At 64.2% G+C, this 21746-nt stretch overlaps 3 protein-coding genes across 3 annotated transcripts; 1 reads left to right on the top strand and 2 right to left on the bottom strand.

Annotated features, from left to right (window-relative positions):
* Positions 1 to 729: 729 nt before the first annotated feature.
* On the bottom strand, positions 730 to 7453 carry PRDX2 (peroxiredoxin 2). The gene is made up of 6 exons (XM_067560480.1): positions 7331 to 7453; positions 5203 to 5308; positions 4262 to 4415; positions 2827 to 2949; positions 1960 to 2090; positions 730 to 1339 (listed from the first exon to the last, which is right to left on the bottom strand). The coding sequence occupies exons 2-6, from the start codon at positions 5303 to 5305 to the stop codon at positions 1254 to 1256; spliced, it is 597 nt and encodes a 198-aa protein (XP_067416581.1). The 5' UTR covers positions 5306 to 5308; positions 7331 to 7453; the 3' UTR covers positions 730 to 1253.
* Positions 7454 to 8173: 720 nt separating this feature from the next.
* Positions 8174 to 13361, top strand: RNASEH2A (ribonuclease H2 subunit A). Its single transcript, XM_067560476.1, has 8 exons — positions 8174 to 8331; positions 8760 to 8831; positions 9200 to 9326; positions 9637 to 9724; positions 10046 to 10183; positions 10595 to 10682; positions 11352 to 11475; positions 11956 to 13361. Exons 1-8 carry the CDS (start codon positions 8205 to 8207, stop codon positions 12089 to 12091), a joined length of 900 nt encoding a protein of 299 aa, XP_067416577.1. The 5' UTR covers positions 8174 to 8204; the 3' UTR covers positions 12092 to 13361.
* Positions 13362 to 13454: 93 nt separating this feature from the next.
* Positions 13455 to 21434, bottom strand: RTBDN (retbindin). The gene is made up of 6 exons (XM_067560477.1): positions 21290 to 21434; positions 16475 to 16643; positions 15896 to 15995; positions 15465 to 15593; positions 14904 to 15012; positions 13455 to 14045 (listed from the first exon to the last, which is right to left on the bottom strand). Exons 2-6 carry the CDS (start codon positions 16635 to 16637, stop codon positions 13776 to 13778), a joined length of 771 nt encoding a protein of 256 aa, XP_067416578.1. The 5' UTR covers positions 16638 to 16643; positions 21290 to 21434; the 3' UTR covers positions 13455 to 13775.
* Positions 21435 to 21746: the final 312 nt, after the last annotated feature.

Here is a 21746-nt window from a genome sequence, read left to right as displayed (position 1 = left end):
TGCCTGCAGCTGCACCATGGGAGGTGACCGGAGGGGCCCAGCCCCCCCCAGCTGGACAGAACCCACGCTGCAGGGTGCGGGGGTGACGGGCACGGTGCCCCCAGGGGAACCACCCCCATACAAGGGGCCAGGCAGGCTGCAGCCCCCAGCACGTAGAGAGGGGAGCGTCATTACAGCTGGGTGCTGCCCTGGGCCCAGCCTGCTGAGGGGTGGGAGGGAGAAGGAGGGAGAGCTGGCTGGGGCCGGGACCAGCACTCAGCGCTGCTGGATCCTCTGGAGACAGGCCCCCCCGGCTCTGGTCACACTAGCCCTGCCTCTGCCTGGGCAGAGGGCAGCTCCTGGGGGCAAAGCCGCAGCCTCGCTGTGCGTGGCTGGAGGGGGGCCCAGGCCTGGTGGATGGGGGGGCCACAGATGGGACATGCTCAGAGAGGCCCCCCCCCATAGCTGGGAGCAGGGGGAGACCTGGGCCCAGATCAATGACACCCGCTCAGTATCAGGCAAAACTGAAGCCAGGACCCCCTTACTCCTTCCTGCGTGGGGGGCAGGTGTGGGGGAAGGGGGGAGGAGGCAGAAGCAGTTGCAACAGGGGGACCAAATACCTACCCCCCCCCAGCCCCACACCCTGCAGAGCACTCCCCCCTCCCGCAGGGCCACCCCTGCTGTTCTACACACCACACAGCTAGACAGCAGCACCGCCTAGTGGTGTGAAGTGCTACAGCACCTCCCAGACCAGGCATCACACACTGTAGATTAGGGGTCCCCCAACTTCTTACCCTGCACCCACCCCAGAAGCAGGGCTAGGGGCAGAGTTGGGGTAGGGCTGGGGCCCAGAAGCAGAACCTCAGTTGGGGCGGAGGGGGGGCAGCTGCAGGAGGGCCAGGAGCCCAGGCTGCAGCAGTGGGCAGAGCAGTGTTCTCTCCCCGCCCCCTTTGGGGGCTGCCCCAGCCCCAACATTTCTCTGCATTGTGCCCATGGAGTGGGGCACACCCCACTTTGGTGACTGTAGCAGCAGCACCACAGCTTGGATCAGCACCGCTCACACGCTGTCTGGGACCCCCCCCCACCCCAGCCGGGTCACCCAGCCCCCCAGTCAGGATGAGACACAAGCCAGCTCCTTTTCAAACCAACTTTACTTGTAGGCACCAGCTTCTCCTTCTTCTTGGAGGCACCCCCCACATGGCCCCAACCCAGGGGGGTGGGGGGGTTCACAGCAGGCCAGACTCTCCCTCAGCAGCTCCAGCAGCTGCCCCCGCTCAGTGCTGCTTGGAGAAGAACTCCTTGCTCTCCGTCACCGTGGGAATGATGGTGGCACTGCCAGGCTGCCAGCCAGCTGGGCACACTGCAGGGCGCAGGGGAGGCGTTAGGAGACCAGGGGAGGGAGCAGGACGTCCCTGCTCTAGGACGCCCCCCACCCTTCAAAATGGGGAAACTGAGGCAGGGAGGCTAAGCCGGAGTCCGTGGCAGAGCAGGGAATCGAACCCAGGTCTTAGGTGAGTGCTCTAACCACTAGGGATCCCTTCCACTCTGGCTCAGCAGCCTGCCCCAGGGCCAGATGAAGGTGCAAGCGCTGTAGGTCCCTCCATGGGGCCCTGGGCCCAGTTCTCCCACCCGGGGCTGGAACAGCAGCTGGGGGCAAGAGCTACTTACCCAGCCCCTTCTCCCCCCCCCTCCCCACAGCCGGGGGGGCCCAGCCCATCCTACACTGCTGTGGCTGGGGGGGTGGGGGGTGAGAGATCTCCAGCCCACTACCCCTGCCTGCCACCCATGGGCACTGCACAGCCGCAGGGCTGGCACCACAGCGGGGGGGTCACCCCCCACCCCAAGGGCCCTGCTTTGCCCTAACCCAGCTCTGGTCTTCACGCCAGGGCTCCCCCCCCAGCACAGTGTGTGTGTGTGTGTGCGTGTGTGCGTGCGTGCGTGCGCGCCGGGGCGGGGGGGGAGGGGACACAGACGACTCACCCTCGCCATGCGTGTCCGTGTACTGGAACGCCCGCACCAGGCGCAGCACCTCCTCCACGCAGCGCCCCACCGGCAGGTCGTTCACCGTGATCTGGCGCACGACCCCCTTGTCGTCCATGATAAACAGGCCCCTGGGGGGAGAGGAGAGGAGGGGGAGGGGAAAAAAACTATCACACCCTGATGGAAGCCCCCCTCCCCGGTAACGTCCCAGCTCCATGAGCATCTGTCACGGTGGAGCCTGCAGCTTCCCTCCCTCCCGGCCACTGGATTTGGGGTACCAGACCCACAGCTGGCACCTGTATGCTCACAGCCGGCTGTTGCTTAGTACAGGGACCCCCCCACACCGAGGAACAGGGGAACATCCCCCCCAGGGGCATGACCGTTCCAGATGTGGGCCATCTCCAGCCCTAGTCAGGGCACAGCTGGCTCCAGGGCAGGGATACCCGAGTGACATGCCTGACCCAGCATCCCCATGGGGCTCCTTCCGGCCCACCCCTGCCCCATACCCATCCTTGTGTCCATGGGGCTCCTTCCGGCCCACCCCTGCCCCATACCCATCCTTGTGTCCATGGGGCTCCTATACTCCCCCTATCCCCCCTCCCCCCCAATCAGCATCCCCTTCGCCAGACGCACCCACCCTGTGGGGATGGATTTGTGCGACACAAGCCGGCGCTGCCAGGAGCGCCCTCCAGCTGGTTGGGGGGCAGAACTCCAGCAGGGCCCCCCCAAAAAACACCCCAGGGAGGCCAGATTGGGAGCTCAGCACACGTGACCTCCACGCCACCTGCCCAACCCCACCTCCCTCAGGCTGAGCCACCCCCAGAACCTCACGCACAAAGGCCGTGGGTCACGCCCCCCCCGCCAGACCTGTAGGTGATCCCCTCATCCTCCTTCAGCACCCCGTAGTCGGCGGCGATGCTGCGGGTGAGGTCGGACAGCAGCGGGATGTTTATGGCGCCCAGCCCCCCCTCCTTGCGCGGGGTGTTGATCCTACCAGGAGATAACGGGGGGGTTAGTCTTGCGCTGCGTTACACCCCCCCACAGGGCCCCGCCCCACCTCTAGATCTGCCCCCAAAGCCAGCACCCCACAGCCACCCACCCGAGGCACCCCAAGGAATGGGGCCCCGACCCCAATGGGTCAGGCACCCCCCCTCCCGCCCAGGGAGTGTCTCAGTGACGCTGGAAGCAGGGGCAACCCCAGAAGTCTCGCTCACAGCTTGGGGGGGGGGGGGGAAGAGTCCTGCCAGACTCCCACAGGATTCCCCCCCACACCCCAAACTACCAGAGACTTGGAGCAGTAGACACCTGGGTTAGACACCAGAATAAAGGATCTGGGACAACACTCAGCCGGGGGGGGGGGGGGGGGGGGTTGGGGGTCTGTTTACAAGAGCCCTATTGCCCCATGGGGGGCCGGGGGCACATACCAGATTAGCCAGCCGCTCCCCACCCCCTGCTACGGGCCCATCTCTGGGTACCCACACGCCCAGCCCCCAGTGGCGTGGGGTGATAAGGCTGCTCTCACAGAGAGGGTGCCCCAGATAAGGCCGGCAGGGCCCGCCCTGCCCCACGCCTCTGGGGTGGCTGGTAACGGCTGCTGGAGTCTAGCCCATCGGTATCTTGAACCCATGGCTGGATTCTGCACCCACAGCAAGCAGGGACGGACCCGCCCCCCCCCATCTGACAGGGAGTGTGGGGCTGTTTGATGGCTTAGGAAGCATTTCAACTGGCTGGGGGGGCAGTGCCAACCCCTGACATCCAGGGGCTCTGATCACCCCGGCCAGCTCCCAGCTCCAGTGGTTAATGGACAGCAGGCAAGCAACCCCCCCACCCGCCCGCCTCTCAACTGCTTGCACCGCACAGGTGCACGAGATCTGGAGTGAAACGGATTGCGTCAGGGCTTCGATGTCTGGGGCGGCGTTGGCACGATCCTGATCTGCCCTCACACCCATCATGGGGAGAGAAAGGGGGCGTGCCCGGGGGGGGAGGGGACGTTTTGGTGACCAGTCCAGGACACTTCGGAACAAGACAGACCCACAGCGCCTGGCAGACAGGAACAGCCGTTCCTGATGTGTCAGCCTGGGGGGCCATCAGAGCCAGCGCCCCCCGAGGGGGAAGGCCCCACATCTCATTCTCCATCCTCTTGAACCAGCTGTTCCCCATCACCTTCCCAGGGTCAGATCAGAGCCGGGGACCCCTAACGCCTCCCCCTCTGAGCCAGCCATGACCCCCATCCCGGGCCGGATCAGAGCCAGCGCCCCGAGAGGGCAGGGAGACCTTGCCCACCCACCCCCGCCCCACACACCAAGCCAGGTGGCTGAAGTGGGAATCCACAGAAACGCCGAGGATCTGGCAGCTCAGTTTGCGGAAGTCCTCGGCCCGCTCGCTGAAGGCGATGATCTCTGTGGGGCAGACGAAGGTGAAGTCCAGCGGGTAGAAGAACAGCACCACGTACTGGCCTGGGGGGAGAGGTAAGGTCAGCAGGGGGTGCTGTGCTTGGGGGGCAGAGGGGTGTCAGCAGGAGGCAAAGCCATTGGTAGAGACCCTGCGCTCTGGGGTGGGGGGAGCCAATCGCATCGCTGGAGACCTTCTTTGCAAGCCAGCTGATCTGGTCACAGGGGCTACCTCAGGAGGGACTGGGATTGGTCCCCCTTGAGCCTAGGATCGGCCAATCACAAGCCTCCTGATCTAGTTATACATAAAGTCCCCCCTGCCCCTTTTGTCTTTTAAAGAGACAGCGCCGCACACCAGCATCTTGCCTGGTCAGAGCTGGGATGGCAAAACTGCAAGCCCCCCTCCCAGTGCCTTAATCCTGCCCCACAGGGACAACACCCCCCTACGCCCCTCAGGGGTAGAATTTGGCCTCTTCAGGTCTCAGTTGCTCTGCCAGCACACAGCCAGGTAGGCTGCCCAGAGAGCAATGAACTCACATCACCCAATATGTTGTTTTCTAGCCATCACCCAGGACAGGATTTGAACTGGGCACCCTACAGCTGTGAACCCCCGCCTCCCATAATCGCTGTGCAGGCTAACAGCCGCCCGCTCCCCCCCCAGCAGAATCACCGTATCAGGTGCCTCTAGCATGCCACAGCATCCCCCATCCTGCACAAGCAGCGTTCCCAGACCCGCAGGAAGCTCCAGCTAATCCAGTCCCAGCTCCCGGCTACTCCACACCCCAGCTCATGGGTTGGGGGGGGGGCTGTGAGCACCCCATTGTCAGCAGGGCCTTCACCAGGTTCCTCTCACCTCTGTAGTCAGAGAGGTTGATCTCTTTGAAGGCTCCATCCACCACAGCCTTGGCATGGAAGCCTGGGGCCAGCTTGCCGATGCGAGCGTTACCAGAAGCCATCTCCTGCAAGAGGAGCCGGGGGGTCAGGAAGGGTGGCACCAGTTAGTGGGTCTGACCAACAGCTGTGATGAGTTTCTGCCGTTCTCTGCAGCAAGTGATGCTGCCTGAGGGGGGCAGCTCTGAGATGGACCAGACCAGCAGGCAGAGGGGCCCTGGCTTCCTAGGAGATCTCCGTCCACATCAGCCCCTGGATTTCTGAGCCGATACCAGCTCTGGTCTCAAAGCATAAAATCCCAGCACCCAGCTCCTAGTCACAGGAGTCGCTCACATCCCAGGCTCAGAGCACATCCCTTGTTCTGGCTTGGCCCTGGGAATGCTAGACCCAGCAGGCATCCCTCCAAGCCCAGGTACAACCCAGGGACTGCCGAGATCTTTTGGAGGGAGTAGAAGGCTCCTGGGATCGCCTCCCTGTGCGCCGACTGGCATTGGTGTGAACCCATCCAGCCCACCACAGCCAGAGTTAGCCAGCTCACCCCATTAGCCTCCGGGCTGTGAGCAGCCCTTTGCACATCTAAGGCACTTTTCTTCCCAGTTCAAACCTGCGACACTCACCTGTGATTGGGCAAACTGTTTCCCAGCCCCTAACCACTAGATTCCACTCCCCTCCCACAACTCTGGATAGAACCCAGGAGTCCTGCCTTCCAGCACCCCACGTTGACAGCATTAGAAGCGGCAGCCCTGCTCTGCGGGGTGGGAAGAGCTCTTTCTTCCTAAAGGCAGCTGCACGCCAAGGTAGTTTGCACAGCACCCAGGAGTCACCAGCCCAGTGCAAGCCAGCTGTCGGCCAGCGTTTAGAGAACAATTCCGATTCTCTCTAGCCCAGGAATCGTGAGCCGAAAGCAGGCGGCGGTCTAGAGATTACGACGCCTGACTGGGACCCAGAAGACCTGGGTTCTGCTCCTGGCGAGTTACCTTGGGCAAGTCACTTTCAGCGCCGTGCCTCAGTTTCCCCTCCTGCCTTTCATCTAGTAAGCACCTCGGGACAGGGAGGGTCTCTCGCTAGGTATGTGTGCAGCACCCAGCACAGCAGGGTCCCAGCGGCAGCTCAGCCGTTATGAAGCCACATTAGCATCGCCACCTGCCCCCCCCCCCCCCCCAGCGGGGGGGACGGGGCCATCAACACACTCCGCTGCCACCTGCAGTTTTTAACTGGCCACCAGCCGTCACTGGGTCCCCTGCCCCGCCAGGGGTCAGGCTCATCTGGATGCGCCAAATGCAACCGAAGCAGGACCCAGGGACCCACAAGCCAAGCCCCCTCCCCCCCCCATGTGACCCTTTGCAGAGTCGCCTGCAGCCCCCTGCAAAGATGAACTCGGCGCGGAAGAGGCGGCGGTTGGCGTTCACACCAGCCCAGCAGTGAATTAGGAGTGGCGCCAGACCGCATCTTGCTGGGGCCCCGGGGACAGAGCAGCCCATCGCAGGGGGGGAGGGGGGGGGCACCTGCCGGGGAAAGGTCAAGCGCTGCCGGGAGGGGGAGGGCGAGGCCCGGGACGATTCCGCTAGTCCCGCTTGGGTCCCGACCCAAAGGATGCAGCCGCCGCCGCCCCCCCGGGAGGGAAACGGAGCCGGTGAAAGGCCGAGGCTGCGCCGCAGCGGGCGGGAGCGGGGGGGGGGGGGCGCACCACAACTAGCGGCAGCTTTTGCAACAAAGAGGGAGCAAGTGGACGGGAGGGGGGGGCGCGCACGAGGCCCCTTTAGCATTGCAAGGGCCGGGCTTGAAACAATGCACCGCCGGGCCCCTCGTGCAACGCCTGCACGGTTCCCCGGGGGGGGGGTAAGAAGCCCCCGGGCCTGGCCGGGCAGCTGAAGCCCCCCCGGAGGCGGAGATCCCAGGCGCGGACATTGAACCTTCCCCTGCAGGCCTGCTTCAGTGCAGCCCCTTCGCGGGGGGGGGGGGGGGGGCGGGGGGGGCGGGGCGGGGGGGGGGGGGGGTATAAATGCCACCAGCGCCCACGAGCCCACAAAGCACGTCCTGCGCGCGCGCAATGCAATGCAATGCAATGCAATGCAATGCACAGCACCCACCTCGCGCTGCCGGTTACCGCAATGGCACCGCCCGCTCCACGCCGCAGCAGCTCTGCAACCTCCCACTCCCCTCCCCCGGGCTGCCGGAGCGCCGGGTCTTATAGCCGCCACCCCCTCCCACGCCCCCCTCCGGGCTGGGCTGGTCCATCTGGAGCAGAGAGAGGGGGGGAGGTGAAGGCATTGCCCAAGGGGGCGGGGCTATGCACCCCACCCTGCATTGCACGTGGGGGGCGAGGTTCTGGGGGCTCCCCAGCATTGCACGTGGGGGGGGGAGGGGCAGGGCTATGGGGCCTCCCAGCATTGCACGGAGGGGGCGCGGGGCCCGGCACCCCAGTGTCCCCCATTGCACTGCACGCCGGCTGGTGTTGCGATGCCGCTGCGTTCCCACTGCCCCGGTTTGAGCGATAACACGACGTTACCGATCTCCTCTGCCTGTTCTCGCCCTGGACGCTGGACGTGGCTGTTGCGGGGGGGGGGGGGGTGTTGCCTTGTGGGGGGAGGGGCCCTTTTTCCTTTTTTTGCATATAAAAGGTGGTGACCCTAGTCTGTGGACCTCAGGGGGGCGCCGAGTTGGGCCCCCAAAACGAGGAGCTGCTCTTGGAAAGCGGCGTGGCACTAAATCCAAGGTGATGCCGTGACTCTGGTGTACGTGGACCCAGGAGTCCGGGTTCCCAGCCCCCCCTGCTCTGGCCACTGGCCCCCACTCCCCACCCAGAGCTGGGACAGAACCCAGGAGTCCTGGCTCCCAGCCCCGCCCCGCGGAGCTCAGCCTCACCCCCCCCACCCCTAGAACTACAACTCCCAGGAGTCAGTGCGGGGCCGGGTTCGGGCCCGCCCCCTGGACTCGGCTCCGGGCCACGCCCGCGCGCGGAACATGGAGCTGGGGGAGTTCGAGCGGGACAACGCGGGCAGCTGCCTCCTGGGCTCCCCCGTGCCCGGGCTGTGCAGAGCCGGGCCCTGCTGCCTGGGCATCGACGAGGCCGGGAGGGGGCCCGTGCTGGGTAAGCGGGGACCCCCAGCATTGCACGGGGGCCGGGGAGCCCCCCCCAGCATTGCGCGGGGCCGGGGAGCCCCCCAACATTGGACGAGGGGTGGAGCAGGAAGACCAAGGGGGAGATGCCCTAGCATTGCACCGGGATGGGGCAGAGGGGGGTCCCGTTGAGTGATGGGGAGGGGCCCTTCCTGTTTGTGCTCCTGTGGGAGGAGTCCCCGGCAGGGCCCCCCCCCCCGCATGGGGGGGAAGAGTACACTTTACCAGGGCCCGGCCCAGGCTGCAACTCCCATGGGGTTGTGGTGGGGGGGGGTACAGTGCTCTCCTCCCCTCCAGTGCTGTGGGGGGAGTTGCAGAGGGGGAGACTCCTGCACGGGATGAATAAGGCTCGGCTCCGTGCCCCCTCCCCCCAGGATGTGACCCTGTCTCCCCTCCCAGGTCCCATGGTCTATGCCATTTGTTACTGCCCGCTGGCCAAGCAGGATGAGCTGGTGGCTCTGAAGATGGCAGGTGAGGGTATTGGGGGGGCTCAGCTTCCTGTGATTTCCCTGGGGGTGGGGTGCAGGGGTCTCAGTGGTGGGGGAATCGGGGGGTGGAATTCTAGTTCCCCCAGACAGCACTGATGGAGCAATGGGGGAAGGGTGGAGTGGGGGGCTGGAGAGTCCAGGCTTGGGGGCTGGGGCTGCAATGGAGTGGAGGGGGTGGGGTGGAGGGACATGGAGCTCAGTTGGGGGGAGGAGAGGGGATAGAGGATGGGGACTGCAGAAGGTGGGGCAAGAGAGGGTCCCATCCCCTCCCCCCATCCCCCCCCCCACCCCGGAGATCTCGCGGGAGGCCGAGGCTTCCTCTGTTGGTCGACCCTTGCGTCCTGCCCCCAGATTCGAAGACGCTGACGGAGGCCGAGCGGGAGCAGCTGTTCGGGATGCTGGACGGGGCCAAGGACTTCATCGGCTGGGCCCTGCACATCCTGTCGCCCAACCTCATCTCCACCAGCATGCAGCAGCGGTGAGAGACCCGCGAGCGTCCTCCCCGCTGGGTCACCGGCCCCCCCCCCCCAGCGGGGAAAGGCCCCGTGTCCCCTCCCCCAGCCAGCCAGGCCCCCCTGGTTCCCAGGGGCTGAAGCAGCCAGCACCCCCTAGAGCGGGAAGGCCACTTGTCCCGTTCCCTACTCCACTTAAGTTTAGGCGCCGGATCCCTGGGTGGTTGGGGTGGCTGGAGAACTGGGGGTGGCTGCTCGGTGTTCGTGCAGCGCCTGGCACAGTGGGGCCCTGAGTCTCTGGCTGATAAATCCTAACTTCTCTCCTCTCCTGGCCAGGGCTAAATACAACCTCAACGCTCTGTCCCACGACACGGCCATCGGGCTGATACAGCACGCGCTGGACGCGGGAGTGCAGGTGGCAGAGGTGAGGTGGCCGCCGTCCCTCCCGCCTCAGTTTCCCCAGGGGGATGGATTGCTGCCAGTCTCAGCTCCAGGCTGAGCCAGGGTTGGCGAGGGGAGACCACTGTGGGCATAATGCTGACGTGCGCCTTTGCTCCCCCATTCTCGCCAGCCTCCCTGTGCCTCAGTTTCCCTATACAGCAACAGGGCAGCCACCTCTCCCTCCACATGGTGTTCTGATCCAAGCATAAGGTTTAGCAGGTGGGTGGGGGGCAGAGAACCCCCTGGTGCTCAGAACCCTGACACCCCCACACCTCTCATGGGGCCCCCCCCCCAACCCCGGCAGGTCTTTGTGGACACGGTGGGGCCGGCGGAGAAGTACCAGGAGAAGCTGAAGCAGCACTTCCCGGAGCTCGAGGTGACTGTGAGGCCGAAGGCTGATTCCCTCTTTCCCATTGTCAGCGCAGCCAGCATCTGTGCCAAGGTAAGGCTATGGGGACCCCCTCCTGGGGCTTTGGGGTCTCCTCAGTACCATAGTCTGCCTCCTCAGGGGACCCAACGGGGAATGGACTGGATCTTGCTTTGGTCGTAGGAGTCGCCAGTCCCCCTGCCCTCCTCGGAGCAAGGGACGGACGGGGTGTGTTACTGGAACCCCCTCACCCGGGCATTACATTGTGCCTCCCTAGATCGGCTCCGCCATAGGGGCTACACCCTCCCTTCCTGTCCTGAATGCCGGGTGGCTGTGAAACAGCTATTGTGCCCCTCCCCAGAGCTGGCTGCATCTCAGCGCTGGGCAACCGATCCCTGTATAAACAGCCCGCCTAGGGGATGGGCTGGGGCTAGGGGGCTGGTCCGAGAGGCGCTGCCCTGAGCCGACTCCCATCCGTGCTGGCAGGTGGCGAGGGACCGTGCTGTGAAGAACTGGAAGTTCCCGGAGGACCTGGGGGATGTGGACGTGGAGTACGGTTCTGGATACCCCAATGGTAAACGATCCGCCCGGTGTAATGCTGGGGCCTGGCCACAAGGTGGAGCGATTCGCCTGCGTAGGAGCTTAAGATAAACTGAGGCTGACCCATGGGCCCATCTAACCCGGTATCCTGCCCCGGCGCTCCCTCCCTGCCCCCCAGATCAGACCCGTGAGCCCATCTAGCCGGGTATCCCTCCTCCGGTTCCCGGAGTGCACCAGTTCCAGCCCGGGGTTCAACGCCGCCTCGGCTTCCGCTGGCCAGAGGGCGTGTGACCGGGGACCTGCCCTCCTCCCGCGTGGGGTTGTCCCGCCCTGGCGAGCCGGGCACTTGCGCTGCCTGGGGGGGGCTGTGGTGACAGGCTCCGAGCCCCCCCCGGCCTTGGCCTTCCTTGAAACCCCTCCACTGCATCGGGCTGGATTTCGGAGCTGCCTTCCAGAGACCGAGACGGAAGCTGAATGAGGTGCTGAGGTCACCGGGGCAGTGCAGGGTGGGGTGGATAGAACCCAGAAGTCCTGGCTCTCGCTGCACCCTGCTCTAACCACTAAACCCCACTCCCTTCCCAGAGCCGGGGATAGGACCCGGGAGTCCTGGCCGTGTCTAACGCTGCAGGCACGCCTGTTTGCCGTCAGGGAGGTGGCCGGTGCTTTTGGACCCACCCGACTCTCATCTCCCCTCCCCCCACAGATCCCAAGACCAAGGAGTGGCTGGCGCGGTGCCTGGACCCCGTGTTTGGGTACCCCCAGTTCGTCCGTTTCAGCTGGAGCACGGCCCAGACCCTCCTGGAGAGCAAAGCCGCACCCGTGCGCTGGTAGGTGATGGGGGGGGGGACGACGACTGGGGAGACCACTCCCTTAGATCCCTGCAGGATCAGCTCCTCCCCCTGGGGGGGTCTGACCCCTCCTATCCCCACATGGTTGGGTCCCTCCCCCGCTCTCACAAGCTGTCCATAGCAGCTCAGAGACGCTGCAGAGGTGGCTGCATCTCAGCCCTGGGGGAGGGGGATCCCTGTATAAACAGCCCCTGTGCTCCACCCCAGAGGTGGCCACATCTCGGCATCAGGCATGGGGGTCCCTGCATACACAGTCCTGGAGCAGACGCCCACCGAGGCCCGCACACCTGCTCACCCCTCCCCACCCAGCCTGCCCTGGCACCCGCCTCCACCCTGGCCACGCCAGTGCCCGTCTGTGTGTGCGGGGGGGGGGGGGGGGGAGCTAAGCCTTAAACGGGGGGGGGACACGACTCTGCCTGTGGCTGCCAGGGCCCTGTTAATTTCTTATTCCCTCCCCAGGGATGACTGTGAGGATGACCCTGCCCTGAAGGGCACCCGCTCCCTCCTGTCCTTCTTTGCCCGCGGAGGGTCCTCGAGGCGCCAGCCCCACCGCTTCTTCCATGAACGCAAGCTGGAGACAATGACCGGCCTCTAGCGGGCGCCGGGGGCGTGGAGGGCTGGCCCCAGGGACCCCCCGGCTAGCCCCGTGGTCCCCTTGGACTGACCCAATTTGACTTAGAGCGAGAACTTTTGACTTGCCGTCCCGGGGGTTTTATTTAGTGGTCATCTGAGCCCCCATCTCCAAGGGCAGGGGGGGGGGGGGCCGTAAAAGGGGGTTCTAGGAACCAGCCGCCCCAGTCTCGCCAGTGCCCCCTTGTTGTGGGTTTTTCGTCCGCAACGAATCCCGCCCCCAATTTTCCCCACTTTGTTTTAGTTAATAAAACGTTTTGAAAGATCTCAGGGGGTTTGTGACAGGCCCGCGGGGGGCCTGTCCTGCTGTGCCCTCAGCCCTGCAGCCAGCTCTGGGGCGTGGGGCGGGAGCTGTTCTACAGGGATCCCTTGCCTGGCGCTGAGATGCAGCCACCTCTGGGGCGGGGCTGATGGGAAAAAATGGGGTAGAAAAAAAACAAAAAATTTCCCATGGACCAAGTTTTGAAGGGTTTTGGTTTTATTTCTTTCCACCGTATCCCCAGATTTTTCAACACCGTTTTCCCCTCGTAATCCCAGTGCGGGGGGGGCAGATGGGCACGGAACGGGCTGGGGGTGGCTCCGTGGGAACTGACGCTCAGAGCAAGGGGGTTTGAGGCTGGCGGGGGGGAAGGGGTGTGTCTATTTTGGAAGGTTTGGGGCTGGTTTGAGGGGTGCTGGCTTAAAACACTGGCACTGGATCTCCCCCTACACCCTCGACTCCTCTTCTCCCCCCGCCAGGGGGGGAGCTCCTGCTTTGAGTGAGAATTCCCTGGGCCCTCGCGCTGTGGGATCAGCTTCCCGTGCAGCAGGGGCAAACCATGGGTGAGAGCCCCCAACCCACGCCCTGCAGCCCAGCCCCCCTCACGCCATCACCCTGGACAGCTAAATTCCTCCCCTCTGCCTGCTAGACAGCAAGACAGGGCAGGTCCTGTCTACACTAGTTTCTGAGGGATTGCAACAAGCTTTAGCGTGCAGCCTATATGCATCCGCAGTGGCGTGGGCTGGGGTGGAATCAACACGGAGTGCCCCCCTCGGGCGCTCCCACACTGGAGCAATGGGGTGAGCGCTGCCTGGGAGGGGAGTGGCGCCAGCGTGGGGGGCTGGGGCTGCACGGGGTCAGCTGGCGCAGTCTTCCTCTGCCCCATGCTGGGTCCTAGCCCACGGTGCCTCTCTGGTAGGCTGCGTTGTCTCGTGGTTAGAGCAGGAAGGCAGGACTCCTGGGTTCCTTCCCCAGCTAGCAGCGTAAACTAGTGGTTAGAGCAGGGGGAGGGTTTAGCACCGAGATGCTACCACTCAGCAGCCCTCTGGTTTCCCCTCTCCGTGCCTCGGTTTCCCCTATGGCGGTACACCAAGAGGGTGATGCAGCTGCATCCCTGGCTGACGCCAGGCTTATGTGACCAGGGGAGGGGGGAGCTAACACCCCTTTGAGCTAGGCCCTATGGCTGTGGGGGCCCCCCCCCCGTACTCCGGTAGGTGGCTGGATGGGGGGGCAAGAAGGGCCAGGGAAGCAGTCACGGTGGGGGGAGGGGTGTGATCAGAGAGGTAGGGGGTTTGCATAGATTACAAGCGATTCCACTCCCCCCAGGCCGGGTGGGGCAGGAGGGAGTCTCCTAGGGGGTGGGTGCTGGGAGGGGGGGGGCGCGGCAGCTCTAGAACCCGCTCCCGCTCCCCTCCACGTCTTCCATGAAGATGGAGCGTTTGCGCAGGCCGCCCCTGGCGCGCTGGAGGGGGCCGCTCGCCGGGCAGGGCCCCCGGGTTCCGCCCGCTTTGGTGGCGTCGGGTTCTTCTGAGCTGTCCCCGTCCTCGGCCAGCGGCTCGGGGTCAGAGGCTGCCAGACTCAGGCACAGGCAGGGCTCCCGGGTGGCCACGAAGGAGTCGCCCCAGATGTTCTCGCAGAGTTCTCTGCCGTCCCGGTACATCTGGGGAGAGGGGAGGGGGTGAGATGTGGGGCTGACCCTCTCTAGGGCAGGGGGCTGGCTGACTCGGGGGGCAGGGACGGGGACACGGGGCCTTTCCCCTCTAGGGGGTACTGGCTCCGATCCAGCCCCGGGGGCGGGAGACTGGGATATGAGAAGGGGAAACTGAGTCTCAGACCAAATCCCTCTACGGGTGTCAGGGCGCAGAGAGGTCAGGGCCCCAGTGCTTGGCCGCTCGCACTCGGTCCCCAGTGGCAGGCCCTGGGCCCCACGGGCGCCCCTTGGGGGTGGGGGGAGCCAGGCATGGGTCCCTCCTGAGCGGCCTCACCTCCCTGCCAGCGTCTGCAGCTCTGCCACCCCCTCCCCGGGCGGGCACTGGCTGGCTCAGTGTTGGGGGGCCCCACGCTGCCACGTCCCTCGGCAGTAACGAACTGCCCCCCCCCCCCACGGGCTGGGCTAGGGCACAGGGCCCTGGCTGCGGGCGGATGAGGAGTTGGGGGAGCTGGTGCCTTCAGGCGTGGGGCTCTCTAGCCCCCCCATTTGCCTGGCCTCAGCCCCCTCCATCCGTCCCGACTAGGGCAGCACCTGCAGGTTTATCCCCCTCAGACAGCCAGGCCCCGGTCCTGGAGCCGGCCCCCCTCAGGGGAGAACGACCTCATGTCCCAGTCCATGCCCCCCCCATGCCATGAGTTGGCCGGGTCTCAGCCCAGCTCTGAGGTGCCTGGACCACAGAAACCCAGCAGGGTGGCTCAGGCCGTGCAGACTGAGCCTGCCACTTCCCCCTAAGAAGCCCCCCCCGCTTTCCCCCCCTCCTCCCCCCACCAGAGCTACGTCCACCCTCCCGTGGTAGAGCCCCCTCACCTGGCTGTAGGGCACGCAGTCCCGGCTGCAGTTGTTGCCCTCGGGGCCCCACTGCCAGTCGCTCACCCAGTTGCGAGCGCAAGTCAGGTCGTCCTTGCAGGCTTCATACCTGGGGGGGGAGTGAGAAGGGGGGGGCAAGGCTGGGAGTGAGACCGACTAGGAGGATGCCCAGATGTGGTGTTACAGGGACGATCTAGCCCCGTAGTGCCCCACATCAGGCCCCTGGGTCCATCCAGCCCAGTCTCCCCGCTTTTCTGCTGCACCCTAGCTCCTTGCAGCAGGGAGTTCCACCAGTCCTTCATGCTGCATTAAAGCGGCAGTTCCCCACCCCATCCTGGAGCTTGTCATGGGAGCTGGATTCTCCTTGTCACTTGGTCGTTGCTGCCTGGTGTCGCAGGTTTGCTCACACCCTCCCTGGGAATAGAACCCAGGTGTCCTGGCTCCCAGCCCCCCCGCTCTAACCACTAGCCCCCACTCCCCTCCCAGAGCAGGGGAGAGAACCCAGGCGTCCTGGCTCCCAGCCCCCTGCTCTAACCCAGGCAGGAAGGCGTGCTGACTTACCACTCCTCACAGAAGCTCAGGCAGAGGGGCACCTCCAGCACAGCCGTGGGGCGCTGGGGGTGGGGCCAGCGGGCGGCGCTGGGGGAGCAGCGGTAGAAGCATTCGACCCGCTGCAGGTAATGCTCACACCTGGGGATGAAAGGGGGGGGTGCGTTAGAGTGGGGGGGGGACCCATAGGCCGCGCTGGGAGCACAGCGGCCGTGCCTTGGGACGTGTGCTGGCAGGCTGCTGCTGGGAGCGGGGCGGGGGCTCGGAAGGGGGCACTCTGCCCTGGCAGTCAGTGCCGCCCCCACGCCGCAGGGCAGTGCTAGGGGACGCAGGGCACTGCTGCGGGGAAGCTTGCAGCCGGGGGAAGCCGGGCGCTAGCAGGGCACTGCTGCGGGGAAGCTCGCAGCCAAGGCAGGCAGAGGGGGAGGGCCAGGCAGTCCCACCTGGGGCTGAAGGTCCCGCAGCGGTTCCAGTAGATATCATTCACCTTGGCGCGTGGGGTGCTGGAGATCTCCTGGGCCACCTTCGGGGAGCAGCAGGCGTCTAGGAAGAGAACCCGTCCGTCCGTCCGTCCATCAGCACCACCCTCAGCTCCTCCCGCAGGGTCCTGCCCCCTCCCCCACTGTCCCCACCTGTCTCGTACCCCCGGCCTCCCCAGGGCAGGGCCTGACGTGTGCGGGGTGATGGGCCTGTTACTGTCTCCAGAGCACGGGGATCCCTAGCAGCACGGGGGCAAGGACACAGCTCACAGGGTGTCTAGTGGTTAGAGCAGGGGGCTGGGAGCCAGGACTCCTGGGTTCTCTCCCCTGCTCTGGGACGGGAGTGGGGGCTAGTGGTTAGAGCAGGGGATCTGGGCCTGGAGAAATCCCTTGAAACCACCTGCTCTGACCCAGTTTTGTCCCTCCCCCCCCCCCAAAATCTCCTCTGGATTTATGGCGAAAGTGCTAGTTTTGGGGCAAATCCAATCACTGAGCTGAACCTGCCCCAGCGCCGCCCCCCAGAGCCCCACGCCCGTCACTCACTGGCAGCATAGAGCTGGCAGGTGCCCAGCTGCTCCTCCGGGCTAGGGGCCGCCTTGTGCTTCCCTCCGGCCAGGCAGCTGCTGTCCAGGCCCCTGGCGCCTCCGCACAGCACCGCCAGGGCCCAGCCCATGGCCAGCGCCCACACGCTGCCTCCGCCGCTCATAGCCACCTGGGGACGCAACCAAAGGGGGGCTTGGGTCAGAGGAGAAAGATTGGGGGCTCCCCCAATAGCCTATCCCTGAACCAGACAGACTTGGGGTGCTGAGACTGGCCTGGCCTGGGGGATGGGTGAGGAGGGGGGTGGGGACAGTGAGACTGGCCTTGGGGGTTGGGGCGAGGAATTCTGAGCCCAGCTCGGCCTGGGGAGGGGCAGGGGCGGTGTTGAGCCTAGTTGGGGGGGGGGGAATGCACGGTGCTGTCTCTCTCTCTATCACCCCCCCCCCCCCGCCGTGTCTCTCTCCAACAACCCAGCTCTCAAGTCCCACTGGCCCGGCCCCTTTGGTCATTGCTCCTGCAGGACTGGAGACTGGGGGGCTGCAGACTCAGCATGGCCTGGTGCCGTCGGTCGGTCACTGACCCCCAGCCACTTTGTCCTCCGGTACTGGGCTGGCTGTTGGGAAGCTGCTCAGAGTCCCTCCTGACCCCTGCAATGATCAGGGCTCTGGAACATCACAGTGAATGACCCAGAATTTCTCCAGTGACCACAGATTCCTGGCTCGGGTAGGGGTGTGGGGTTTAGGGGTCCTGGGAGTCAGGACCCCTGGGTTCTATCCTCAGCCCTTTCCTTGGTGGATGGGCTCCTTTCTGTGGGTCGTTGCTAGACCCCCATCCCCCGCGAGGAGCCAGGCGACTCACATGCTGGGGAAGGTGCTTGGGGCAGGGGGGGCTCAGGGCATTTGATCCATTCCACCTAATTGGCTTTGAATTAAAGACCTGGCTGTAAATTAGACTTGGCAGCTTCCGCCCCCAGGGCCCAAGGTGACTCCTGCTTATGGAGCCGGATCCTGCCTGGCCCAGCAAATTAGGCCAACGGGCCGAAATTAGACGCGGCTGGTGGGGGCGGGGGGGCAGCATCCTCCGGGCTGGAAGATCACGTTTCCCCCAGTGCTGCTTGCCTAGGAGAAACCCAAACCCCTGCTCTCCCCAAGGGCGGCTGGTAAAAATGCAGCTGAGGACCGAACTCAGGAGTTCTGCCTCCCAGACTCCCCACCCCCCTTGCTCTAACCACTAGACCCCAATCCCCTCCACCCAGTGCTGGAGAAAGAACCCAGGAGTCCTGGCTCTGAGTCTCAGCATCGGAAGGGACTCTCTTGCCTTCCCAGAAGGACAAATGACCACGAGCGGGAGGGGTGCCGTGTGACCAGCCCCAGCAATGCGTCCCCTGCCTCCCAAATCTTGAGATTGGCTTAATAATCATGAGACGTTTAGAGAAACCGGCGTGTCCTTGTATTGACTGGGGGGGAGGGGTTGAGTTTTTGGGGGGTTGCATTCTCCAGCTTTCCTTTGGCTGCAGGAGGGCTGGATTCTGACTTTTGGGAAAACCAAAGAAGAGCAGAGTTCTCCCCCCATCCCAGGGCTCCGGGAGCTGGGGCTTTGAGGAAGCGAGCCGCAGTCCAAACAACGCTGCAGATTGCCTGGAGTCAGTGTCTCTTTCTGCTCCTGTCTCGCTGACCCCCAGAACTGCTGGCTAATGGGAATTATTGAGGGACACCTTGGCTGGGATTTTTGTTTTGTTGCTTTTTTTTTTTTTTTAACAGATAAAATTCCAGCCCAGGATGGGTATCACATAGCAGCCAAGGTCAGGGTCCCATTATGGTGTGCGCATGATTAGCAGTATTACGGTAGCACCTGGAAACCTCCAAGCAAGAATGTGGGGGCTCTGTTATGGTGTGCGCATTATTAGCAGTATTACGGTAGCACCTGGCGACCCCCAACCAAGAGCAGGGCCCCTTTGTGTCGGGTGCTGCACAGACCCATCTGAGGCAGGCCCTGCCCCAAACCCAGCTCAGTCTAAGCAGACAAAGGGAGGATCGTTATCTCCCTTTTCAGGTGGGGCAACTGAGGCAGGGCAATTAAATGATTTACCTGAGGAGCCAGAACTCCTGCTGGCTATTCCCAGTCCTGGTAGGGGCGTGGTGCCTAGTGGTTGGGGGGCAGGGCTGGGAGTCAGGCCTCCTGGATCCTATCCCCAACTTGGGGAGGGGGAGTGGCACCTAGCAGTTAGCGCATGGGGGGGCTGGACAGGACTGATTCCACAAGGCCAGGAGAGCTACGGACTGTGAGATCTACCAGGTGGGTTGAGAACTAACAAACTCCCACCATGCCAGGTCTTGCTGAGAGCCAGTGAGTGTCAGGTGAGTTGCAGGTGACTACACGCAGCCAATTTCTCCACCTGGGGCTGGAGGGCCCAACCGCCAAGGATACCTGGGTAGATGGGCCTGTGGGTCTGATGTGGGGCAGCGGGGGGGGGGGGATACCTGGGTACATGGGCCTGTGAGTCTGATGTGGGGCAGTGGCGGGGGGGGGGGGGGGAGATACCTGGGTAGATGGGCTTGTAGGTCTGATGTGGGGCAGCTGGGGGGAGGGGGAATACCTGGGTAGATGGGCCTGTAGGTCTGATGTGGGGCAGCGATCCCAGTGTTCGCTGTCTCCTCTCTGAGCTGGCCACGCGCCATGGCTGGGGGCCCCAGCTGGTGTAGACGAGAGCTCTGCCCCTTGCAGGACGCGCTGTTAGCGCCTGGCCAAGCCGGGGCTGGTCTGAGCGCCCCAGCAGCGCCGTCCTCACACAGCTGCTCCCTCAGAGTCACTCGGCCCCATAGATCAACGTGCCCCCCCTAGAGAAAACTTCAGCTGCTGCTTGGACCCCAGCTCGAGAGGGTGCGAAGCGTGGAACCGGGACACCTGGGTTCTGTCCCCGGCTGGGGGAGGGGAGTCTAGTGGTTAGAGCAGAGACTAACACTCAGGACGCCTGGGTTCTGTGCCCGGCTCTGGTGGGAAAGCAGGGTGCGCTCGGCCTGTGAATCATAGAAACGTGGGGCCGGAAGGGACCTTGAGAGATCCTCAAGTCCAGCCTCAGCCCTGAGGCAGGACCAAGTAAACCTCGCCCAGCCCCGCCGGGCGTTTGTCGACCCGTCCTTACAAACCTCCCGTGCTGGGACCCGCCGGCCGCCTTTCTGGCCTGTTCCAGAGCTGCACTGGCCTTACAGCCGGGACGATTCCCCTGATATCTAATCTGCGTCTCCCTTGCTGCAGATTAAGCCCATTTCCTCTTGTCCTAACCTCAGTGGACACGGAGCGCGATGGAGCCTCGTTTGTAATGACCCTGAGCATCGCTGACGACTGGGGCGCCCCGAATGGGACCACCCAGGGCTCTCTGGTGCCGAGTGGGCAGGACAGGGGCCGATGCTGCTGCTGACACACCCCAGAATTGATATTTTGTGTTCTTTGCAACTGCATCACGGGGTGACTCATGTTCCCTTTGCGATTCACGGTCACACCAGGCCCTTTCCAGCCGTGCTGCCTAGCCAGGTACTCCCCGTTTTGCAATGGGGCGGTTGAGTTTTCCTTCCTGAACGAAGTACTTTGCATTTATCTTTATTTAATTCGACGGGGGGGGGCTCTGGCAATCAGGACTCCTGGGTTCTATTTCCAGCTCTGAGAGGGGAGTGGGAGCTGGTGGGGTTAGCGCAGGGGGCGCTGGAAGTCAGGACACCTGGGTTCCATTCCCAGCTCTGCTGTGAGACCTTGGGGGAGTCATTTCACCTTCTCGGTGCCCCTCTTCCCCGTGTGTAACATGCCCTGCCGCTGCCCTGCGCCAACTTGAAATGCGATACACGACCCGCAGGAGAGCTGAGGGGCGGGGGTGGTATTTTACAGAGGAGGGAAACTGAGGCAGAGAGAAATTGAAGTGACTTGTCCAAGGTCCCATGGGCAGCGGGTAACAGAACAGGGCAGGCAACCGAGGAGGCGTGAGCCCAGTCCGGTGCCTGGACCCTGCCCCCCGAAGTCATGATTTCCATAAACCGGAAATCACGCTATTCCCCCCCCAGTCAAATCAAAGAATCACCCCCCTCGATGGGGCACAAACCTCACCCTCCCCATGCCCCACACGCACCCCAAACTCTGCGCAGCAGGCCGTGTGGGGCTGGCTTTGACTGGCGCCCAGAGGCGATATTTTCTTCCCACTGCTCTGGAGCGTCTCGCTTGGACACCGTTGGGAAGGGAGCCCAGCTGCCTTGGGGGGTAGGGGGTGGATCTGGGGGTGGGGGTGGGGGGCTGAATAGTTCTGCTGGTGATTTCAAACTTGTGCTCCCCAGAGGGACAACCCACAGAACGGCTCCCGAAGCAGCTGGTTCCTGGGTCTGATTCGTTCTCTGTAGCCCTGATTCTCTCCCTCCTGTCCCCTCCAAACCAGGGGACCCCCCACCCCCGTTTCTATGCCGGGGTGGCCTGCAATAGGGGATCCCTTACTGTGCTATGTTCTGCTGTGATAAACATCCCGCCCTCCCCCCCCCCGCACCCATCACAGCAGCTGCTGGGTTTTCTATGGGGCTGGAGCCCCCCCCATCTCCACTTCACAGCCCCCCTCTCTCAGCGGCGACCCTCGGCTGCAGAACCAGGCGAGAAGTAGGGATCCTCTGTGTCTGCGGTGCCCCGGGCTGGAAGTGTTCCCACCGGGATAACGGATGGGCTTGGGGGGGACCCCCCCACCCCCTTTTCCCCAGTGGCTGCTAAGGATGGAGCTGGGCCTGCCTGCTGTAATTAACAAGGCGCTGGAGAGAAATTGCCACGCCCCCCTCCACCCCTTGTGCTTACCTGCCCTCGCTGCAGGACGGGTGGGTCTGGTCAGGGTGACCGGGTGGGTGATGGCCCCTCTTCTCCCAGCCCTGCCGCTGTCCTCTGATGTGGCTGCGACTGGCAGGGAGCGAGAAGGGGCTGGCGCTGACAGGCAGGGCTTGGGTTCGCCTCCTCCCCCTGCAACGCATTCCCTCCCCCTCCCTTCTCCCAGCCCACCCTGCAGCAGCCACTCACCAGCTGGAGCGGCCCTGGGGCAAATCCAGCGTGGCCTGCGTCACACCGGTGTAGGCCAGAGGGGGCCTGGCCCTGGCCCGTCTCTCTCTGCATCAGATCATCCAGGACCTGCTCTGAACTGGGCCTGGGAGCTGCTCAGATGATGTTAATCAACACGGCAAATCGGAGAAGCTTTCCTCAATTTTTTTTTTACCCAGGGCAAAAAGCTCACCTGAGCAGGGCTGTGACCCGGTGTTTAGCC

This window comes from Emydura macquarii, unplaced genomic scaffold (genome assembly GCF_026122565.2).
Source record: "Emydura macquarii macquarii isolate MOO-44397 ecotype Brisbane River unplaced genomic scaffold, CSIRO-AGI_Emac_v2 contig_2292, whole genome shotgun sequence".
NCBI lineage: Eukaryota > Metazoa > Chordata > Testudines > Chelidae > Emydura > Emydura macquarii.
This window is presented reverse-complemented; position numbering and strand designations above follow the sequence as displayed.

Excerpts from the sequence above, each read along its gene's own strand:
- PRDX2 (XM_067560480.1), bottom strand. The coding sequence starts at position 5,305 with ATGGCTTCTGGTAACGCTCGCATCGGCAAGCTGGCCCCAGGCTTCCAT. Across the intron at positions 4,416-5,202 it reads CAACCTCTCTGACTACAGAG|GCCAGTACGTGGTGCTGTTC; the intron begins GTGAGAGGAACC and ends CTCTCCCCCCAG. Across the intron at positions 2,950-4,261 it reads CACTTCAGCCACCTGGCTTG|GATCAACACCCCGCGCAAGG; the intron begins GTGTGTGGGGCG and ends ATCTCCTGGTAG.
- RTBDN (XM_067560477.1), bottom strand. The coding sequence starts at position 16,637 with ATGAGCGGCGGAGGCAGCGTGTGGGCGCTGGCCATGGGCTGGGCCCTG. Across the intron at positions 15,594-15,895 it reads TGCGGGACCTTCAGCCCCAG|GTGTGAGCATTACCTGCAGC; the intron begins GTGGGACTGCCT and ends TTTCATCCCCAG. Across the intron at positions 14,046-14,903 it reads ACTGCGTGCCCTACAGCCAG|ATGTACCGGGACGGCAGAGA; the intron begins GTGAGGGGGCTC and ends CCCTCTCCCCAG.
- RNASEH2A (XM_067560476.1), top strand. The coding sequence starts at position 8,205 with ATGGAGCTGGGGGAGTTCGAGCGGGACAACGCGGGCAGCTGCCTCCTG. Across the intron at positions 9,327-9,636 it reads TCCACCAGCATGCAGCAGCG|GGCTAAATACAACCTCAACG; the intron begins GTGAGAGACCCG and ends TCTCCTGGCCAG. Across the intron at positions 9,725-10,045 it reads CGGGAGTGCAGGTGGCAGAG|GTCTTTGTGGACACGGTGGG; the intron begins GTGAGGTGGCCG and ends CAACCCCGGCAG.